The following is a 24,584-nucleotide window of genomic DNA, read 5'->3' as shown; positions in this document are numbered from 1 at the left end:
TACTCAGGCCAAAGATCAGTGAGACAAAGAGGATAACTACTTAAACAGCCTGTAGGTTTTCCACTGGCCCCTGAATTTTGATAAGCAAGGCTGAACCACAGAAGAATCAATGCAACAAGGAAAAAGATACAGAAATTTACTTTACAGGTCAAATTGATGGAATTATTCAATAACAATATTTCTACAGCAGCTTTCAATTTTGGCTGTTCTTCTTTCTGTTGCTTTAATCACTTTGTGATTGCAGCACTTTAAAAATACTAAGCTTGGATCTCTCCTTTGAAATATGTTTTTTAAACAGAAAAATCATGGAGACCCTCAGAGAAAGAAGGGGGTTTTCAGGGGAATAATGAGACAAATGTAGATGTGCTGTGACAAAGAGCTCCACTCGCTACACGTATGTTGTATAAGCAGTGGTTATGTGTGTTTACTTTACTTTGTATAGATGCAGGTATTTTGTACCATCTGAAGGGATGTTCCAAAAGCTTTTACAGTGACTCTGTAATCTCAGAGTCAACATGTGTAACTGCAAAGAAATCAGAAAGATCCATCAAAACTACACATAAAAAGGTATAATTGTTGGTCTGGAAGAAACCCAAAGGCATCTTCTAATCCCCACCCAGCACTGAAATAGTGATCTTTTATCTCTACAACCTACGACAAAAATGTGTCCAAAGCATTCTTAAACCCTCCCAGGACAGAGATTCCTATAGTGTCCCTGGGCGACATGCCCTAACAGATATATTTTCCCCCAGTATTTATGTGAAATGTTTTTGTGCAAATTAACATGAATTCTTTTAATCTTCCACAGGATTCTAGAGCTGGGAAGACTGCTATATTTGTCTCAGCAACCAAACTCAATTCTGCCAACACAGAAATGATGCATTTTTGATTTGTCCACAGTTAACCTCAACACGTAAATGCATTCTCCATGTTTTATCATATCAACCCACTGATACGACTTGATGGAAGAAAAAGTCATATCAGTGGCTCAAAAACTCCCAATGCTCTCAAAATCGAGGTTGTTTGTTTTTGTTTTTCCCCAAGAATAACGTCAATTTAAGATATTTCTTTTGCAACTCTGGCAGTAGACACACAGCAGGAATATTACAGCACAACCCTTGTGTTCATCACTCTGATGCAGATCTGGAGCACCGCTATGAGCTTCCACAGTTATTCCAGACTTCAAATTAGCATGGTGTACTTCAAAATCTATTTTGCGATATTCAAATCGCTAGTTTACTAATTAGTTACTCAAAATGCCAGCATAATCAGAAAATGGGGACACAGATCCGAAATACAGTATTTAACCCGAGGCTACTGTAAATGACTTTGGAGCAGAGAACCAGAACTCACATGCAATCAGAAATCTCTAATAGCTGTGTTATACAACTTTTATCACACCATTTTAAAGAAATATTAGGCTCAGTGATGCTGTATTTATTTGTCGATACCTACCAGGTGCTATTTTAATACTTTTATACTGATCTACATATTTTATGTGTCAATTTTTCATTTTTATTCACATACTTTTGCTTAAGCAGAACAGTAGCTAACTAATCAGGTTTAATTTGATTGCAAACTGGGTCTCATTTTTTCACATAAGGTAAATATGAGCTAACTGTATGCCTGATAAAGTACCAACAGTAAAATAGCAATGAAAGGGAAGAAATTCTGCCACAACAGTTGGGTAAAAATTTGTGGGAAGCTGAACATCTCAGCTAAACTTGCAGAGATCAAAAGACTTAGTCTGGATTTAAACTGCTCTAACTGAACACAATTTGTGCTCTCATGTTTTCTATATTGACCGCAAATCTATTTTCAGAAAGAGATTCAATTAATTTCATAATCTCTTTAATCATACAGCCAAGCAGACCAATTGCAACTCAATATTACCTTTTCTTAGAAGATTAAAACTCTGAAAACAGCAATATATGACAGTTTCATTTTGTTAATACTGCATGTATATAGAAATCATCCAATGATAAGACAAAAACAAAACAAAATTATAAAATTAAAAAAAAAAACAACAATAAAGAATGAATTGAAAGACACTGGAACAATTGAAATAATTAATTGAAAGACACTGGAAGAACTGAAAGGAACTGGAAGAATCTCCCTAAAATACTATAAGAGCAGATCAGATTTATTTAGAATCTCTTCTCTGACTGTGTCCAGGACATCTATAAGCATGATACCTCAAGAACGAGATACCTCCAAGCTGTCACCATCAGTGGCCATCAAGGAGGGGCTATTGAGGGAACAGCCCACATTCAGCTTAGCCACAGCTTTTAAGGAGCTCTGAATTCCTTCCAGTGAAGTGTCCAACATATGAATATGATGCCAAGGGAAGCCTGGAGGCTCAAAGTTCTTCCTGAGGAAACAACTTTTTAAGCAGGGCTTCTGGGAAAGGACGTCTTTGGTGCAAACACCAACATCCTCACTCCCCAAAAGCCTCTCGACTTAGAGTATTGGCAGCTGCTGGCTGACTAGCGATATCAGGATGGACATCTGGCTTCCTTCCACCACCCTGAGGAGAGTGCTGACCACAGTAAATAATCTGTTTCCCTTCCAAAAGTCATCCTGAAGCCTGAATGATGGCAATCCAAAAATTAGAGGATGACAGGTGTTGAGTTTGGCTGGCAACCCCCTTCCAAACAACCTTCTACAGAAAGCAAAGGTTAAAGCCTGGGCTGGAGCTGGCATGGCTTACTGCAGCGTGGCGCTGGGTTTTGAAGCCAGTCCAGATAACAGAACATTTAAAAGTTTTCAGGAGCTTGCTGATTTCAAGGCAGGCATTCACAATGTGCATTGTAAACGGTTCAATTTTCTCTGACCCTAGCCAACTGAGAAGGGCCAGGAGCCCATCACCAGTGATGCAATCTGCACTGCAAGCTTCCCCAGGACAGGGAACCTCAGTCAAAACTAGAAGATAATGGAACTTCTACCAAATCTTTCATTACACGAGCAGGTGAAATTTAAGGCTCTTCATTTTCCTTCTGTTTTAACATGGATAAGGCAAAATATTGCTGTACATAATTGATCTTCCTGGCAACAGAATTATTTACAGTGGAAGCATCCACTTCAAACACATGGCTGAGGTTAAGAACTACTCCTCATTCTTATGTGGTTGCAAAAGAAATGGCCAGATTTTATGTACGTGTGGTAGAAATCCGCATGAAAATAAAGGTGCACCAAAAAAAAAAGTAGTCACCTACATTTTCAATAGACAGCTAAATAATGGCCAACTGGGAATTGTGTGCCTGCAAGTGCTACACAACAGCTGCATGTACTTAATGGGCAATGCTGAATGATGCCCAATATGCAAAACAGAGGAAAGCTTTCTATTTTAATACAGTGACAATTTCACTGAAACACTACACTGGGCTTTCCACCCTGCCCGAACAAGCACAGAAATAAGGGGAAAAAATTCCATGCAGCTTCCTCAAAAGCCCCAAATAGCACCAGCACATTCCTGAGGACACCCCAACGATTTTGGGACTCAGGGTGCATTTGTGGCACTATTTAAAGACATCTCCAAGTGCCCTCTGTGGTCCTTGCTCCTTTACTCTTTAATGGAACATAATTAGGACTGCACATTTACCCACCTCCATTGAAAATTCTTTTTACCTGAAAATGTGAAAGTTCTTAAAAACAAACGAGAATCACCATTCACTGCCCTAGTGATTCTTCACATCTTTTGTCCAAAAGGAGTCGTCTGCTTCATTAGTAGTCCCATTAGGACTGGCCTCTCTGTCTGTCTGGAGCCCTGGCTTGAGAATCTTTTTGATGAGAGATTAATTTATCCAGAGGTTCTTAAAAAATTCAGTGATGTCTCAGACTAGTTCTTTATACTCCCCCCTCTTTCCTTCCTCCCCCCAAAGCCTTGGAGCTGCTTACTGGGAAAGGCTAGGCTTATACTACCAGATGTAAGAATATCTAATCTCCTCTGGTGACACTGAACAGGAATGTGGGGACTTGCTTGCTTTCAGTCTAATTACGAATGTCCCTTTTCAATTTGATCACCAAAGTTCCTGTTTCCAAGCAGAAGTTCAGAGTTCTCGAATTATACAATGACAAACTGGGCACACAGACAGCTTAGGAAATTAAGCAGGGCACTATCTCAGGAGACTTATCTAGCACTTAACGAGTATTAAGACCATTTCCAGCTTCCCAGGACTAATACTTCCAAGTTTAAGAAATAAATCTACTTCAGTTGCTTGAAATACTATAAGCATAAAAGATACTTTTCAAAAGAAATGCTATTTATTTTGGCAGCTGTTACCAGGCACAGCACCTCTGAGACCAGCCATACACGTTCTAAATATATTCTCTGATTTTTCTGAGATGCTGATTAAATTATGGGAGATTTTTCTTTATTACTGCATTCTCTTTTCTCTCTTTGCACTGTCTAGAAAAGGAACAGAAACACTATTAGCATGAATCAGCCAGTAGCTTTGGGTATGTTGTTCCCACAAGCTCAAGGAGAGTTTCAGGGAAACTTATGGGAGGGGAAACTGGGAGTCTTTCACTACATCTTGCAGCAAAAATTTTGCAGTTTCATTGTCTTAATGATGATGACATCCTGGCCTCTCCCACCAGGTGTCACTGCAAAGTCATATAAGAGGATCTATTGGTGATGAAGCAAGATGCAGGCAGAATGAAGATTAATAAGACATACGAGTCACGGCTGAAGGAGTCTCTTTTCACTGCTCCTCTTGCTCCCCAGCCAAAAATAAAGCAGAGCAACACTACAATGCATTAAGCTCAACAGAACAGAGAACATTTGAAATGTTGGATACGTATAACTCGTATTGCATAAGAGTTTTAAATGAATGCCATGTGAGCCTCTCAGACATGCTCCTCTGCCTTGAGGATGAGAAGAGGTCCAGAGGAAACGTCCCAGCCACCAGGCCAGGGCCAAGTCTGAATGTGAATGCTTGCTCTGAGATGATCTTTAGAGACTGGCAGGACAAATCTTTCTGATCACTCTGAGGGGATATGGGGCAATGAGTAACTCGTGCATTTTTTCCTTTTCCAACTGAAGTCTCTCAGTCTCAAACAAAATGTGCCCAGAAGATCACGTCACATAACGGCTCGTAAGGGACTATTTTTACATCCGAGGGCACAAACAGCAAGACAAAAGGAAATCAGTTTCACAATCTGTGGATAGGATTAGCCCATCTGTAGGTAAAAATCCATCCTTCCCTTCCCATCAGTGTAGGGATGGAGCCCGCCTGGTGTCCTGCTCCTCTGTGATTTCCAAGCAGCAGAGCATAACTGTAGAGCCGTGTCTGTGAATGCAGGCTTGCTAAAAGGAGGTCACCCCAGGACTTTAGAGCAGTGCAGCCCAGAAAAGGTCCCTGTACTGCTCAGCGGAGCCACTTTATGTGTATGCCAGAGCCTGAAACAGGCTCTGGCAGGATTCAGCAATTCCCAGGATACAACATCAGGGAAATGGAGTCCCTCCCCTACACAAATGAACTGGACGAGCTTCCAAACTGCAGCACAGGCACACTGCATCCTCTCTGTGTCACTGAGCAGCATCACACAGGCAACCTGCAGCACAGCCCCTCTGCCACCCTGTCGCACAGCATCCAACAGCCTCCCCCTGTGTCTGGTAGCCAATGGAGACCCTTTAATTACACCACAGCAGAATTCATTTCTGTCAAATTCATTTCTGTAACAGAGCATTTAAATGAAATGGGCTTTAGCTGCACTGTACTTGTTAAAATGCATAATTCTTTGAATAAAATAGTACATATATAAAGTATATATAAATACCTTTTATTTTATCACTTTGAAAACACTTTGTACTTGCCATCACTAGCTTAAAAGTTATCTTTAAGCCTTGTTGTTCCTGAAATATGTGCTCAAACCAACATTGGTCATATAGCAAACAGTGAAATATAAAGAACTCTTTGCTGGTGCTATTTGTTTAAATGTTTAGCTGGTTTCAGCCACATAACTTTAAAAGCTCTCTTATAGGGTGTAACTACATTTTAGTATAAGCATCTATCAGGCACAGCTCTGAAAACGTTAAGTCAGAGTATATGAAAACATTGTGAATGCTTATTTTAGTAATAAAAGCCATGTTTAATCTATGCTTTCATGTTTAAGTAATCTATGCATCAATCTATAGCCTTCCAGCTAAATGCAGTAAGTAGATTAAGCTCTGATTGATTTGAAATGTTTTTCACTATATTATCAAAAGTCTACAGATCAGCATAAATACCATGAAGAATTTTTTTTCCCCTTTGGCAGATTTACAAAAGCAGAGCTTAACTTGAATTGAAATGAACTCCTGCATTTTTACAGGGCAAGAAAAAAAAAAAAAAAAAGCCTGTCAAATCTCCTCTAGTTCTGCTCTGCTTCTGGACTTAGGAAAAAATGTATGATTAATAGTACAGTGCATCTATTCTGTCCTGACATGAGCAATCACGTTATGAAGAGAAGTGTTTCCCCTGGGCCCACTATTCATATGGGCCGTCAGGAGGTACCCCGAAAGGCGGCACTGGGGCTGCGAGCCACGTGGTACAGCAGGAGTGTTGCATGGGAAAAGGCAGGGGTGGGCTGGTGGTGATGCGCTCTTAAAGATTATGGCTAAAAATGTTTAAAACTGGCTGCCTCAGATAGAAAACATAAATATTTTTATTCACTTTTTATTTTTTTGGCAATGCATTTAGGAAAAGCGAGAAGCAGGTCATGCACCGTCACAGCAAGCTCCAGGCACTCTGGGGAGGCTCGGCTGCTGCTGCTGCAGGTGATGGTGAACTTCAGCAGCTAAAAGAGCACCCGAGGGGAAAGCTAGGCGCTGAACTTGCTGTGATCTTGTTTCAGCGTTTCTCGCAGCTCCTTCACTGACTATCTGCTGGAGGTGGCTGCACAGATGGAATGAGGTTTCTGCATATGCTTAGCACCCATCCCAAGAGTGCACTGGGATGGTAGCGGTGCAGGCAAATGTGGGGCTGAGCATCCCACCTAGCTTTGTGAAGGAGACCCAAGGGAAACATCTCCAAACATCAGCGGGGATGGGGGAAGATGAAAGATAGGCCCAGGATGGTAAATTTTGATCCTTGCTCAGATCTTAAACAATTCCAGTCAGGTGAGTTTGAACTTACGTTTTTGTTTGGTTTATCCCTCCAGAAGAGGAAGGATCCAAGAAATGGAGACAAATTTTGCAAAATATTTGAGACAATGTTGCAAAATATTTGAGACAATTTGGCAAAATAAGGGTGCTGGTCAGCAGAGCACCCCAGTTTCAGCCTTACTGACCATGACACCTGAATTCCCAGACTCCAGTAGGGATGTCATCCATCTCTCATTGGCCCTTGCCACCTACCACCATGCAATACCTAATTTCTTCTGGGATACTTCTCTATCCATCCATGCATACATTCAGACTGCACACACATGGATGCTGTGGACTGATCCGATCCTGCATCCCCACAGCTTGTTCACACATCTGCCACAAATCCTCAGTCCTGACTCCAGTCCCAGCTTTACCCCTGTGAAGACTGCACAAGTGATGCCATGCAAGAGAGGGAGCTCAGCCTGCATGGTCCAGCTCTGGATTAGAGTTCAGGTTCTGCACCCATCACGTGTCTCACATTTCCTGTGGGTCTCTCTCTACATTGCTTGTGAAGTAAGACAAGTTTTCATTTCAACATAAAATGTATATACTCAAACTCAGTGCCATTTCCAAAGGGATGTTATGTCATGACATCCACAAAACTCTCAGGGAATGACAGGTTCAGTGGTCTTATTCCATACATGCTGCTCAAAGAGGTTACTGAACCTGGCCTGTTATATGCAGACAGTATTTGGTTCATTTATTATCCTAGCACATTAACATACAGTTAACAAGTAAGTTCATTATAAAGGACAAACCTGAAAGTCAATGTCAGCCAAGAAATTGCCTGAGCAATCCAGTAATTGAATAAAACACGTGTCAGCAAAACACAAGTGTCATCACAGGCTGGCCAGCGTGCTTGGAGTTCACTGGTGTGACAAACTTCTCCTGTCAATATGCTGCTGCATGCAAGACTCTATAAGACCTTATGTACCAAATGATGTTTATCAGCAAAAGATGGGTACCAATATGCTCACTTGATGTACAGTCAAATAGGCCAGCCCAAAACTTCAGCAACAAATTCAGAAATAGAAAAAAAATAAATAAAATTAGCATTTTGCAACTTCTTAGCCACTCCCCTGCTTACAAAGTGCTTTGAAAGGAGTACATTAACTTGCAAATATTCTGTGGTACAACATCAACATACGTTTAAATACCAAAAGTAATCTAAATGGGTATCAGGGATTTCCACCGATGTGTTTGATTAGTTTGAATGCTGATAGTTTCTCTTGGGCATGATAAATGAAAGAGTTGATTTTAATTCCCTCATTTCAAGCCCAACATCCCTGACTTAGCTATGATATACGATAATTTGAGGAGGACTTCATATTTTAAAAACCAATTGATGGTGAATGCTGTTTGGCAACCTATTCTGTTCCATTAGAGCTCAAGGAAACTAGAAGCAACCAGCAGGGCTCAGTTAATAGGCTTGTCTGTTGAGGTAAGACAGATTTCTCTGAGTGGCAGTTTTGGGACCTGAGGGAGGATGTTCTGGGACTTGTAACTTTAGGGAGAAACCATGTCACACTGACAGGTCCCCAAAACAGGATTCTTGGGGAAACTGCTGGCAGCATCAGCCAGCAAGAGAGAGGGAAGCGTGCTGTGTGTATGTGTTCTGTTATATATTTTAATTTTAATTCTGCTTGAGCATTATTGTAAAAGGCTATTATGTTCCCTGAAAGAACAGAGGTGTTTGCAATCTTTTCTTAGGCTAGTAAGCAGGCAAGATTATTTTGCAGCAGCTGCTCACAGACATCTAAAGAGCCATTTGCCAGCCGAAAGGACCAAAAGAAAGTAGTGCTCCAGCAATGACCCTCTGCCCCATCCAGCCTATTTTTAAGGGAAGAAAGGCAATTACTGTGAGGACCTGTCTGTTTTAAGAAATTTTTTAGCTGTCAAGATCTGGGCAGCTTCCAGAGCCCACCTAGGGCTGTGGCAAACAACCAATCAAGTAAAATTTTTTCCTAGTTTCTTCCCTTAAAATAAAACCACTCTTCCTCCCTGCTTCTGTCCTTTCCTGTGATTTGACAACTGGCACGTCTCTGAGTGATTGCAGGTGTCATTAAATAATGAAGCAGCTCTGTTCATTAATGCTTTGTGATTTATTACCTTTGGACTAAAGGAAAGAAAAACAGCCTGAAAAACAGAATTCTGACATCATTTCACATTATTTCCAGCCCAGCACTTCAGACAACCGTTAGAATAGCAAATTTTCAGCTTGTGGTCCACCCGTCCCCAGAAATATAGTACTGAACATCCAATTCTAGACAGTTCTGTAGATTTAGAGTGTAACTTAAGCTCATAACTAACTGCTGCCCTAAATGTTGTGTCCTACCTTCATATAGCCAGTCGCTGAGCCCATTGAAAATAACACCTTCCTTTCCTGTGGAGACCACTCGGATGGCTTGTTTCCCCACATGGGCACAGTAATAGATGTTATTCTCAAAGATAAATATCTAATTTGAAGGGAAAAAGAAAAAGAGAACAGCATTAAGCAGTGGCTCTGTTATAAAATGTTGCATTTTCCTTTTACAATAATTGGCAGTATAAAAATCACATAGCACATTTTATAGCGTCTTTTGTCAAAAAAGGTTTTCCACAGCTTGCCTCCAATGCCATCGACTAATAGAAGGATGCTAATTTACAACAAGATGAAGCCTTGGTCCTTCAATATAAGCTTTATTTTTCTTACTCTTGTCTTCATTTCAGAAATCGAACAGTGCAATGAGGGCATGAAACGAGGAACACTATCTCTATGGATTTGCAAGAAGTGGGCAAAGACACAGCAGCAGTTTGCAGAGTTGATTTTGTTGCTACATGGTGACTAAACTGGTTATTGGAAACTGTGTATTCCTTGTTTCCAGTTGCTCCTGTTTCCTTAAAACAGGACCAGCAACCTCTTACACAATTTTGTGTCCAGTTTTAATGGAACTGCAACAAGACAGCATGTGCTGCCAGAGTGGGGCAGCCTATGGGACTGCAGCACATGGGGAACAAAGTATGGGAAGATGGGGGTTTTGGCCAGGGACTGCGGGACACAAAGGGATGCCCTAGACCTCTGTCCCAGCCACAGTCCCCAGCTCTTCTTCCTGGGGATGATGACAGAATCACAGAACTGCAGGGGTTGGAAGAGACCTCCAAGATCACCTGGTCCAACCTCTTAGCAACTCCAGCTTGAACAAGAACTGAGCAAGAATGTATCAATATAAAATTTTTATCAATTATAAAATTTCAACCCAAGATTGTCAAGGGGCTAACATCAGTCTCCCAAATGTCTCCCATTTTTTGTGCGCATTTTAGGTTTCCTAGATAATTTTTTTTGGAATCAGGCAGTTCATTTGGATATTTAACAGCTGATGAGTAAACAAAGTGAGCAAAACTTTAGCCAGCCATTAAAAAAAATAAATAAATAAAAATAATATTGGTCTATTGTATCAGTCTTCATCTGCTTAGATGCTTTAATGTCATCCATAACAAACAGATCTTCTCCTCTCCTCCACTCAAAGAGAACTGCATCCTAGTCTTGTTTTTAAAATATTTTTAAATTCCATTCATACTGCAAAGATGTACTGAAGAGGGCATCAGGAAACACAGACAGACTATAAGACAAACTGTTAATAGAGTTCAGCAGGCATTTACAGATGGGGATTTATAGCCTTGGAGATATTGGAACAAATGTTAGGTGTTTGTACCACAATACAAGAATGCAATTTCTCATGTTACTCTCATGAAAGGATAGAATTGGGAAAAATATTTACTTTCAACTCCTGTTTCACATCCTATTACAGTATATGTTTCACCTAAAGATGAGCTGGAAAGATTCCAGAAGAAAATTTAGGTCCTAACTTAATTTTGCCAGCTGTTATTGAGGATTTGCCTATGGTTAAAAAGGATGACTGGAACCGTAACTTGTTTTTTTTTTTTTTTTTGCCTACTAGGGCTTCTAAACTAAGAAAAGTTGCAACATTTTTTTTATTATTATTATTTTTTATTTTTTGAAAGTAAAATATACATTGTAGAAGATACTACATTCTCTTTAGTACCTTAATGTTTAGTACGCAGAGGATCCAGAGAAGGGACACTGAGTAAAGAATTTAATGTGTTAACCAGCCTGCATGGGAGGGTTGTTGAAACTTAAATGCACATAAAATTCAGGAAGGCTGAGCAGAAAAGTCACTTTGAGAAAAATGCTAGGCTGCTTTTCATAGTCAAAAATAAAAATCAGTATAAACAAAGGAGCATCAGTAGCAGCAACACCAATAGTAAGAGCAGGAGTCCAGCTAGGAGGCTGAAGAGGGGCAGGCAGCATAGGATGGCTGCAGGGACAAGGACATTGCTTGGACAGCCCACATCACACCATCCTGCTCTGCAGCTTCTCCTGCCACAGGCAAAGGTCTGCACTCCCCTGTTTTTACGTGTTCAGTGTCCATGGGAGGCATCTTGAATGGTTCCTAACACCTTGGTGGCACGTACTGGTAAAACTGCGAGGGAAACCTGGTCAGACTGGGACTCAATAAACCTGTTCTCAATTCTTACTGCACCTTAAGGATGCTATTGTAAGACAAACCCAAACCTCCAAGTCTACCCACGTGGTGGGTGTTTGGGGGTCTCTCCTGCAACAGGCACACAATCAGGTGGAGTTATTCAAGTGATGTGAACTATTTCTTGCCCAGCAAAGGAAGGTTTTGCAGTATTTTGTACTGCCTTAAATTTTAAATGAGTCTACAGGAAAAATAAATAAGGTAGAATGACAACCTGCTCCTGCCCTTTGCTTTGTAAAGCGCTGCAAATGTTTCCTGTCTTCACTGTTTTGTCTTTCAAAGCTTCATTGCGCTAATCAGTCTGCATGCAGTATCTGGTAGCTGCAATGGAAAATAATATAGTGCTTTGACTTCAAACTGTCTCCTGTGTAATTCAGAGCCAAACTGCAGCACCTCATAGAGAATTTAAAATTATCCTCCTAACTACAGAGTCTTGTACCCTAAAAATGTCAAGCATAATCAAGATAAAGGATAACTGAAGCAGCACAAGGAAGATTTTTGTGTAATGTATCTTATAAATTAAGAAAAAGCTTTTGAACTTCAGTTATTCATCAAAAAAGAAATGTCTTTGGATTACTTCACAGCCTGGGTTAGAAAGATATCAGATGATTTTATGAAATACCTTTATAATATTTTCCACTGTTTTGATTTTATTACATTAAAGTAGTACTTTCTATCAGAGAGTCAATCCTTTGAGCTAATTAGAGAGTAAGAAATCTGTATAAAGAAAAATAATTTAAAAAAATATATGGACATCATTTTCACATTGTTTTATGCTTCCTTTACATATCAGTCCTGTAATAACATAAAATGAAAACAGAATGGGTCAAAGGAGATAACTGCAGGTTGAGTACCATGCTCATTTTGGTCATGACACATTCAATGCAGAGGAAAAATTAGATATTCAGAAAGAAGTAAGAAGAACAGAAACATCCCTACATAGACTGAAGAAGCTAAAATAGTTAATTCTGTAGAATGAACAAGTAAGTCATGAGCTCCACAAGCAAATGAAGATGGGACAGAAAAGAATGTTGTTTTTGCCCTTTATTATTATTATTAACCAAAACAACACAGAAACCAATGAAAGCTAAAAGAGAGCTTTTTAAAGAATGGATAAAAATATTTTCTCTCCCACTGAAAGCAGAATTAATGTATGGAACTCCTTGCCACTGGATGTAATAGAAGAAAGAATTTCCTTCTCTTCCTGCTGGATGCTATAAAAGCATTATATATATCACAGAATCACAGAATCACAGAATTTCTAGGTTGGAAGAGACCTCAAGATCATCGAGTCCAACCTCTGACCTAACGCTAACAGTCCCCACTAAACCATATCCCTAAGCTATATATATATATATATATATATATATATATATATATATATATATATATATATATAAAATGATATAAATATGTCTTAACAAAGATAACTGGAATGTCCTCTGGGACTCAGATTTTTTTTTTTTTTTTTTAATGTATTCATTGACTCCCAGGGTAATAATTTCAATGTGGATTTTGCTCTTAGCTTTATGGTGCTCAGGATATCACCTGAAATTTTCAGCATAAACTTACAACCCCCTTAGCCTCAGGTATCAACACAGCACTAATTTACTAGGGCTGGGAAGAAACCTCTGCCTGTTTGCAACTTACATTAGAACTGATTACTGCAAGCCATTTGACTTCCTTATGTGACACAACTGATACTGAAGAAAAAAATACTAGGCTGGTTGAACCACCAGCCTAAGCCAGTAAGAGAACTTTAAGCCAAAGATTAAGTATTTATCCAGTAAAATAAATTTATACAGTAAGATAAATGTTTAAAATAACACAAAATAAACTTAATCCATGTAAAACATACAAGAGCTGTAACAACACTGATTTAAGGAGGACTTATTTCAAACTGTTTTTTCTTTTTCTTATGACTGCTTAAAGGTTTCTTAAATATTGTTCTCTACCAAGCCAATCCAGAGTGGTAGTAAGTAATTATGATGCAGTAATTAGAATACTGCTATTTTTCAACAGTTTAACTTACAATTTTTTTTTTTTTTTCTGGAATCTAATGAAAATAATCTCTTTAAGACCACTGCAAAGGTCAGAGTGGCCAACTATTTTGAGCAGAAGGATTTTACATCTTCTCTTCCAGTTATTTCGCCCTGCTTCCTTACAGCCAAAAAGGTGAGTAAGGTTCCTATTTCTTCAAGACCAAGATAAAATAAGCTAATACACATTAATCTGTATTTTTACTGCTTCTACTTATTTTCCAGCTTTCAGGTAGAATTATAAGTTGGTGTTCTCTTTCTCTCATATTTTCTAACATAATATAACTTGTCACGTAATGGGCAACATCACTCAAATTTAGCATCTCCTTAGTAGCTCAGTGCCTATTAGCTTATTGGTACATTGTAGAAGCATGAATGTTTTCTACATGTCAGAAGACCTTTTCTACTGCCAGGCCAGTCCACAAGATTTAACCACAGAGAGTAGTTAACGTGAAAAGTTTTTCTATTTCACATAGAAAGTTTTGTCAATAGACCTGGTCTTCATATACAGACAAGCACAAAGATTTCTCTTGAAACTGTTTTAAATTACAAATTGGCCAAGTTTCCTAATAGTCTCAATAAATCAACATGCTACTCTTTCTCCATCCAACATGGTGTTTTTCATTGTCTACTATTTTTAATGTTAAAACCTTCTTTTATTTTCAGATTGTTGTTTTGTGTTGTTTTGTTTTTCCCTCTATACAGAAGTTTGCAAATAAACTGTCAAACCAGTTTACTGAGGGAGTATTCTGGCAAAATAAATAAAATAAAAGATTCATTTTAAAATTCTGACTAAGAAACACTTATATTTATTTTGCAGATCAGTAATTTTTTTTTTGTAAAGGTAATTATCTGTGGACTTCATTGTCCTAGGTGCTGAACAAATGCACAGAAAAGACAGTGCCTACCCAACAGCATATCATCTTAGTGATAAGCACTGTTGTGTCCATTCAACAAGTGAAGAAAAAAAGTAGAGACACTGAAGACAAGACTAAATTGCTCAAACACAGGTACCCAGAGCTGTTTTAAGCCCCTTCATTTATCTAAATCATCTTGCAGACAGACAAGACACATAGGAAACCTGTGCTCTCCTGACGACCATCTAGAGGCCACATATATTTAATACTATTCCTATATATAAGAAGGCAAATCCAGTTTTCAATGTCACATAGGAACACTGGAAAAAAACATGAGTCAAACCTGGACAGTTTGATCTCTATTCCAATGCATTAACCATAAGATCATCCTTACTATTATTATCATTTCACATCAGGTAGACTATTATAAGCTTGTGAATGCTTGAGAGAGAAGCAATCTAAAATGCTACTTGTCCTGTTATGAACTCCATGTTCAGCTGATGAAATTAGTTGCAGAGTCATGGTCAGCTTCAACAAGATACTTACTTGAACTCATATTTCCTTCTGCAAAGGCAGAACTGCAGCCACTGTAACATTTGTTTTGCTGAAATAGCAAAGAAAAATGGTTCTCGTATGTATCCTACTCTGTACATTTGCCAGTACACACTGGTTGGAATCAATCCTGCCTCACTTTGTATATGAGTTTTTGTCACCTTTTGTAAATATGTGGTTCCAAAGGCACGATCCAGTCTGTCTGAGATGCCAAGTACACTCAGCAGGGGGATGCAGGTGCCAGCGAAGAACTAAAGGAAGATAAAATATGCCTAGCTCCATGGGATTCTCCTTCTCCAGCAGCTTTGATGGCTGTCTGTGTGCTTCTGAGTCCAAATAAAGTCAATCAATGCAGTCCGTATAAGTTATGTAACTACCACTTCCACTGAATATAGACAGCCAACAGAAAACATTGGGTACCTTCATCCACTCAAGATCTGGCCCATTAGCTCTGTGATGACAATGGCAGCACATGCATGCTCCCAGCCAGTATTTCCATAGTGCTAGGCTTCCTCATGCACACCCTTCATCATCTCTGAAAGCCCTCTCCTGCTGCAGGGAGGAACAACCCCAAGTGAAGGACTGTAGCATATATTCAGTGGTTATCGCTTTGATGCTGTTAAAATTAGACATGCCAAAGTCTTTGGTCTTTTCTACCTACAGGTCAATCACACCAAATTTCTTAAGCAGCAGGCACTCATTTCTCCAAACAAGCACAATGAGAATACACATGGGTAAATGAATGTAATCTCTTGAGGTAGATCCAGACTTCTGCACGGTTAATCAGTCCTTGAGTGAAGTAGGCCTGCAACACTCCCTGGGATATAAACGGGGATTCTACTACCCCAAATCATTCTATTTCCATCAATTATTTCTTAAATCAAATGTGCATGTGAACAATCTCACAGACTAATCAAGGACATTTTAAACTTCATAGTGTGAGATAACTTCCTTCCTTCCTCCCTTCCTCCCTTCCTCCCTCAAGTAAAGGCTGGTAAAAAAAAAAAAAAAAAGAAAAAAAAAGAAAAAAAGAAAAAAAAAGAAAGGACATCTTTAGCCTCATGATGTGTCCAGGAACAAGAGAAGAATTACCTCTTTGCTTGTACACTTTTTGAGGGATCTAACAGCCAAGGCATGCAACTGGGGATTGGAAATGTCAGATCATAAACACAAATAGTTTTGAACAAGCTCTTCCTGAAAATGTGCATACAAAATGTGCATCTCTTCCTTCCTCACATGCCTCAATGCCTCATTTTATAGTGTTCTCTAATTCCATTAAAGTAATTTGGAGACAGCCCTGCTTGAACTAGTTTTGATTTTCCCGTACCCTATGAAACTTAGAAGCTGAGGACTGTGAAAATGAAAAGCTGCACAGGGAAAGATTCCCTTGCTGTTTTGCCCAAGTTAAAACTTGTCCTTACTACACAGAATTAGCATGCCCATCATTGTCCATGAAGAATCTTGAAGGAGATATGATAATTGTGTTTTCACTTTGGGATATCAAGGAAATTTGACAAGCATTGTACCAAAAAGGTCTTGGCATTTTGCAATGATCATTCTTACATCAACTGCAGCAGAGAAATGTGTGATCAATTCAAAATCAGTTCTAAAGCTTGCTGCTCATTGACTATGCACAGTTTAATGAATACTTTGCTGATCTTCTGAATACCAAAAAATGCATTAATGGAAGCTAGTTGAACATCAAAGTTTGCATTCTGTCATGAGTGTTGTCCTTAATGCACATGATATGATTACACCAACTCATCAGTTATTCAAAAGGGTATTAAAATCATAAACTGGCCCTCAACAGTGAAAATACATAATAACAGCTAGTATTTTAATTAGGATTTTATAGTTGCCATTTAAATATAACTTGATAGCAGGTGGGATAAAGAAATAAGTCAAAAATCTTCAAAGTATTTGCATTCTCCCCCACCACACAGTTCATTTTTGCAGCTTAGGAATGAGACAGATAACAAAGAGATAACAATGGAAAGAAATAAATATTTTTTTAAGTTAACTTTTTCTTTACAAAACCATAATGTCATTATTTTGATTAGTGATGAACCAATGAAAGTATTCCACATGATCAACACATTGCAGAGAATCACATCTTGATAAATTGTTGACAGAGACGGCTACAGTTTCAGTTTTTCATACAAGTATTTAGCTTTGCTTTAAATCAAGGAAAGAAGATGACTTCTTCCAAAGCCAAGGATTTAGAAGGCATAGCAGTTTTTGAAGGTATGCAGCACACAGACAAAGTTTACTTTAGGCAGGGCTAAGGTTTACTTTACTTACCCTTTATCTAGAAATGGAGAAAGGTGGTGTTTATAGACCAAAGCAAAGACTATGCCAGTATTAAAATGATTCTGTGGGAAGGCTTTCAACATAAAGAAGCTGTAACTGCCCCCAGGGGACTACTAAAATCTGAGAATACAGTAGTACAGATTGATGCATATAAGAATCGTGCTGATCCATAAACACTTCAAAAATAGTATTAATGACTCCTCATTGGAGATCGAAGGCTTGTACGCATCTGATATTAGTAGTGTAAGAGATTAACTGCATGGAGATCAATGCAATGAAAGGAAATGCAATTGATTCTGCAAAGGAAAACCATCAGAGTTACTGTAAAATACAAATGAAAACTCTGCTGCATGCAGTGACAGCATCTAGCAAATGAAGCACAGAAGAGTTATCACCTGTAAAATGTATGTAAAAGTATGCCTTGTGAAATAAATGTTAAGACCTTAATTTTGCTTTCATTGTCCATGGACAACAAAGAGACTAAGAAGCCAGAGGGAATGGAAAAACATTCCTTCATGTCTTCAAATGAAGTTTTTTTTCTTTTTCTACTATCAGTGACTAGGCCCTGGCTGCCCCAGAGATGCAGCAATTTGTGCAGCAGGTTCCAGGCTTCACTTTTTGACCTTTTGAGTTACTGGAGGCTTTTGGAAAGCTTGAAGAACATCAGGGTGCCTGTGGCTGCCAGGTAAAGATAGCTCTGATAGTCTGTGGCTTGTAACCACCTCAGGTTTGGTATCCAGCACTGACTGGAGCAACTACCCTCACATATTGAAGACCTTGAGCCAGAAGAAGCTCTCAAGGGTTTGGCTCTCTAGGTATGGGGTTACAGGGATGGCTGGGGCTTATCATTGGTGCTGGTGTAGATGCCTACAGGAGTTAGGCATGGGTGGAGACTGTGTTCACCAGTGAGCAGTGAGAAAAGGGCAGAAGACTGAAACATCAGAGGTGGACCTGACTGCAGGAACTGCACAGAATGTGAAAGCTGGGGACGGCCTTGGCCACAGACACCATGTAGTTCAGGATCTGGATGACAGCCCTGGACTTCAGGAGAACAGTCTTTGGCCTGTTCAGGGATCTGCCTGGAAGAATTCCATGAGACAAGGATCTGGAGAGAAGAGGGATAAATTAAAGCTGTTGGATTTTCATGTTTTCCCTCCTCCAAGCTTAAGAATGATTAATTCTGATTGTAGGAAACCAAGCAAAGATTGCAGGAAGTCTGTGTGGATGACCACTGATCTCCTGACCCAACTCAAACATTAAAAGGAAGCATACAAAAAGTAGAAGAAAGTGGACAGATGAGCTGGAAGGAATATAGAGACACTGTCTGGGTATGGATGGAGTTCAGAAAACCAAAGCCTATTTGAAGGTGATTTCTGTAAGTGACATGAAGGACAACAAGAATGCTTAGGGAAAGTCTAGGGAAAATACAAGTCTGCTGTGAATAATAAATAATATATATATATATAAGAATTTTATATAAAGCCTATATATTGCAATTCCTCCTTTGGAACAGTTAAGAATGACAATCTTATATACAAACCTTACTAAAATCACATTTGTGATTTTATCTATGTCTGTAGCATTCAGTAAAGTTTGGTGATTTTTTCCTCAAGAAATATTAAGGTTCCCTTTGGAAAACAGAAGAGTTTGCAAGATCCTCTGGTTCTTAAGGTCTTTAGAAACAATCTAAACTGGCACTCAAGTCCCATATAATAGCCTATAGGAGTAACAGCTGAATTCTATGATCTAGAGACACATTTCCCCCTCCTCCTCTCACTCCCCCCGCTTTTTTTTTTTTTTAAAAAAAAAGGAAAAAAAAGGAAAAAAAGACACAGAAGAGATTTTTGTCTTCATTCTCCCAGCCTAAGTCCTTAACTGCATTAATATTCTGCTCAGATTTCAACATTCTTCTTCATATTTTTGTCATTTCATCATTACAAATACATTCTATTTCTATTTATGTTCTGTGAAGATACTAGTCCATAACATCATGTACAGATTCTAATCACACCTAGAATCCACCGGAGTCCAGCCAAATAAGCAATTATAATGACTTGGAAGATTTTAAAATAGGTATGTTTTAAGAAAAATATTCTGTCCTATTTTCTGTTCTTCGAGGAAGAAAAGAAGGTTTATTTCACATCGACAAAGAGAACCATGTCTGCTTGGAATTTCTTGCCCTGGATTCTAATGGGGTTATTTTAATTTATAACTGCCTTGTTGTATTAAAGTATGTATCAGTAAATGTACCATTTAGTATGGAGCTCTGATTTTGCTTTTAAGTTATACTTGATGGATTATCTTGTATTCTGTAACCTAATATCACTGATGTCCATGTAGAGCATCACTATAAATTAGATTATTTAATGTGAGATGATACAGTGTTTCATTTTAGCTATTTTATTGTGTTATAGAATGAATATCTAGCTAAGAGGAGCACATAGATTACTTGCCAGCATAAAAAAATGGCAACTGGTTTCCTCCAGGTACACGACTGTCCTTGCAGAGTTAATATTCCTCTTTTATATGTTGTTTAGTAACAGAAACCAGAAACACTTATTCCAGGAGCTGAACAGGATATACCAGTAGACCTAATGGTATTGTTCTTGAAGTTTTCTCATAACTTTGATTCATGTGTGAGGAACACAAGACCACCTCTGCAAACAAAGGTGAGCTGTGCTCCAGTCTCTTAGGTTGTGCTACTAGTCTGCTTGCACTATCCTAAAACATAGTATTTAAACATACTGTTACTAATGACTGATGCTTTATGAAGTAAAAGGAAACTATTTTCATGAAAAAAAACAAAACAACAACAAAAAAAAAAAAAAAAAACAAAAAAAAAAAGCAGCTTTCTTGTAACTTCCTAAGTACTTATTTTAATGGACTATGTCTACAAACCACAGCTGTAAAAGATGCCAGAAACACTTATGTACAGAACCAAGCATACGCTTCTGGATGTTAGATTTTTTAAATGAAAATGCTCCTAACCAGAAGATACATGCTTAATATCCCCTTAACACAACCGAATTTAAAACAATATCAAGATTTTAGATCTCAAGGAGGGAATTATTTTCAGTGGAAATGGCTGTGTGCTGGTATGTTGCACTGTCAGGAATTTTGCATGTTTGTGCAACTTCAGAAGCACACAATGAGCTGCTGTAACATATAATGGAAGAGAATTCAGTACTTGCCCTGTAGTGCAACAAGATGCTCTGTGACAAAAAGAGAGAAAGTTGTCTGAGCTAGCAAAACCATCTGTACACATATTTCTGGTAGGAATATACTCCGTGTGTGCATATCCATAATTTTGAATGTTTTAATACTTTACATCCACTGGGAGGTAGGGTTATATTGCCATCTTCATGCTGTAACTAAACCAGAAAAAAGTAACATCTACAAAGACCTGGAGAGAATCTATAGCAGTGGTGATCCTCTAGGGGTGATGCCCTAAATGCTATATGAACTTATTGTCTCCTATTCAGATGTAAGAGAAGTGAACTTTTCTCTGATTTATTTAAACTTCTATGGCAAATCATTAATTGAATTTTTTCTTTGAAATCCTTCATGTCCACAGAAAGGGCAACAAGTTATTTATAGTAATCACCTGTATCATTTTTCAGTAACATTTATTGAAACCCCTTCACATATCTTAAATGTCTTACTCTTTTGTCACTGGTGAAAACACATCACCAAGAATGCTGAAATGGGAAAGGACACAACCATTTTCAGCAGAGCTCACAACATTGAGCATGCCAGATATTCCCTTTTGTGAATGAGGACTGTACACATAAAACCTACTGATGTCAGAGAAAGTGACAAGCATGTGCAAAAATAAAAAGTAGGGCACCTAGGCCACTGTAACCAAAGAGCAGAGCATCAAAGGGAAGCAAAAAAAACAAACAAACACACCTCAAACAACCAAAAAAAAAACCCACCACAAACCACTACTTTTTCAGTGTAATATATTTCACTGGGGATTTCCTAAAAACTGTATTCTAACACTGGGAAAGGGGATGAAGGGAAGGTTTATGAAACTCATGCTTTTACCAGAATGCAGAAATCATGCAAAAAGCTGTCCTCTAACTCTAAATAGGGCATATATGGGATTTAGAAAGGAGGGAACCACTTATTCTTTGCAACTAACAAGATAACCAAGCCAGAATAATTACATACAGCAGACCACAGCTAAATACAAATTCAGAGATCATTGTGAAAAGAAAAGGTGAGAGAACAGCAGCTTAAAGATGATGATATAAACATCTATGAAATAATAGTAAAAACAAAGAGACCCACAATATAGACAGCAGTTCAAAGTATTTGCTGGATTAGGAACAACGGATGATTCAGTACCTCCTATGAAAATTGTCCTCCTCACTTGGTATCTGTGCAGCCCTTCTGCCTGGAACTAAACTGGCATGATAGGCACAAATTCAGGAAAGGAAAAAAACTGCTAATTAGAGGAGTCACTCCAGTTTAGTTCCAAGTGTCATCACTTAAACATCATTTTGCATCTAGATAACGTAGTTAGCAAGACATTATGCTACAGTGTTGAAATGATTTGATAACAAATTAAATGGATTGGTTCTGGCCCTGTGCAGCAGGATCTATCATTCAAATGTTTTATATAGGAATTAACTCCAATATTTCTCTAAATTGTATTGCACTTTTTTTTTGACAGCAATACCTATAACAACAAGCTGTTTACCAGCATTAGCATTCATGGTTTGAGAGCACCTGAAAAGTCCTAACATGGTAAGGACTGAGAGACTTGTTCCTCATTTCCCCTGGTATTTGCATTTCACTGAAATTGAGATTTCTTATTGCACCTGCTGTGAAACATAACTTTTATTACTTTAGAACCAATTATACACTTGATTGCTGCATAATCTGCAAGAATAAAAGGTAGCTCCTGCTCCAAAAGAGTTGACACTGAAAATGGTTTATTGGCTCTGAATGCAGAAGAAACACTTTCTGACCAGTCTGTGGGTAAGCGGTAAATATAAGGGCAGTCAAAACAACAGCAAAATACAATTATAAAACTTTTCCTTCATGACTTTGGTAGTTTAAGGAAATAGTGGAAATGGTAAACGACTGACTGGCCAGGAGAACCTTACAAAAATGTTTCTCTTTTCTGAAGAATAAATACTATGAGAGAGATTTTTGAATTATAACTGCTGCCTCTAAAGTTGTGCAGAACTGCATCCCCCAGCGTCTGATGTGTCATCATTATCATTAATATCTGTCAGGACTGTTACAGGTTCTGATTAAAAAAAAAAAAAAAAGGAAAATAGAAGCATGGCAGAAATTATTCTGCTTCTGACAACTGGAATTTAACAACTCCTGTGAACTGTACTTTAGTGTTGGCAATGCGAATACTCACTGCATGTTATTAAAGTTGTCCTGCAGCTTGTGCCTTCCTTATGACAACAGGACTCAACCACATCCCTAGTGTGTCCTTGAAGCAAATATTTTAAACCTAGATGCACTCATTTTGGAGTAACCTAGACAAAAACATCTGGAAAACTTTTTTATTTATTTTTTATTTTTATTTTTATTTTTTTATTCTTTGGGCACTTCAGCTACAGATATATAGAGAGGTCTGAGCCTGTTACTCTCATAAGTTCTATGAAAATTCAGATCAGTGTGATAGTAATGACTAATCTTTGCACAGACAATACTGGGGAAAATATACTATGGAAAACTCGCATACATGCCCATGTACAGAACCCACTTCAAAAATCTAAAGATATAAAACATGAGACTCTTAAAATAAATCAAAAATTTATTAAAATTTTTTTATTTAGTAAAATCAATTAAGAGATTTTTTTCTCTTGTTTGTTGGTTTGTTTGTTTTGTGGTAGAATTGATAATCCATTGAGAGGAAAGTATGTTTTTGTTGAGTCACAAATGGCAAGACCAGAAAAAGAGAGGAAATCCGAGACAAGCATACACAGAATAGGGCAAAGATAGAGCATAATACTTTTTTTTTTCTTTTTTTTTTTGCAATTCTATCATGCCACTAACATCCTTATGTTGCTGAAAAGAATCGTGCTTTGATACTGTTTGAGGGAAATACAGCCTATTCACTGAAAGCCACCAAGCAAGATGCTGAAGGTCACTGGGCTGGTGCCATTGCATACTAAGAAGGACTTTGGGCTGTTGGATGCATCATGGAAAAGATGGATTTTTTTCAGTCCTTTTCACAGTCATGTACACCCACTGAAAGTGAATGTATCACACTGCTATTCCAATTTAATACAGCTTTCCACACTTTCTGCAAAGGCCAAAAATATGGTTTATATCATAGGATGAAAGAAGGAGCCAATTATTAATTGCCGCATTTAAGGAATGTTTTAGCTCTTGTACTTTTGGTGGCTCCTTTTCTATTGACTCAGAAGAAAGGCCTGCCTCTTCCACCAGTTTTGTTAGACTTTTAACTTGCTAAGTCTTTGGATGAAATCTGAGAAAGGTTAAAGCTTTTTTTTTTTTTTTTTCTCTTTTTCCTGAGATACCAGAAGTGAGGGTTTTTCTGCATTCTGATCTCCTGACATAGATTTGCTCAGTTCCAGTATCTGCCATTATTTATGTAGATCTGTTGGCATATGTGGCGTTCTACTGGCTACTTAGAAGTCAAGAACCATGCTCTGAGGAGTTCATAATCTAACAGTTGCCATGTAATTTAATAAGTAAGGACAAAGGAAAACAAGATAAACAGAAAATTGCTTCTAGAAAGTTCCACTGTTGATTCTAGACCACAAAGGGTTCCACCGTTTATTCTAAACCACAAGGAAAGCAGATCATTCAAGTTTCTTCTGTATCAGATTTGATTCTTTTTTGAATGATTAGACATGCAAGAGGGAAAGAGGTCAGACAGTGACTAAAAATTCCCCTTGGAAGGAGAAACAATGGAAATAAAAAGTTTCAGGACCAAACCATCTATTCACCAGTCCTACCTCTCCTTTGAATATGGAGATTTCAATGGTAATCCTTTTTGTTTCCTGAAAGCCAGGGTACCTCAAGGTGATGCAATCCCAAACCCACTCACCCTTCACTCCCACTTTTTTCTGGGACTCTAACATGTGCTTGTCCCACCCAGGATAAAGGGAGCCAACACCTAGTTTCCAGCATGTTACTTCATTCCATCCCACTTAATAAC

General features: G+C 38.3%; 1 protein-coding gene across 1 annotated transcript in view; it reads right to left on the bottom strand.

Moving 5' to 3' along the window:
• The window catches only part of DPP6 (dipeptidyl peptidase like 6), a gene marked incomplete at both ends in the record, with an annotated part of 415,156 nt that overhangs the window by 72,907 nt on the left and 317,665 nt on the right, over nucleotides 1–24,584 (bottom strand). The window contains one exon of the mRNA XM_084281883.1: nucleotides 9,465–9,585. Coding sequence (XP_084138009.1) covers nucleotides 9,465–9,585 — 121 coding nt within the window. The remainder of the gene's footprint in view (nucleotides 1–9,464; nucleotides 9,586–24,584) is intronic.

The sequence above is a fragment of the Netta rufina genome, assembly GCF_964035555.1.
Source record: "Netta rufina genome assembly, chromosome: 2".
Lineage (NCBI taxonomy): Eukaryota > Metazoa > Chordata > Aves > Anseriformes > Anatidae > Netta > Netta rufina.
The sequence above is the reverse complement of the archived record's forward strand: the minus strand, read 5'-3'. Positions and strand labels throughout refer to the sequence as shown.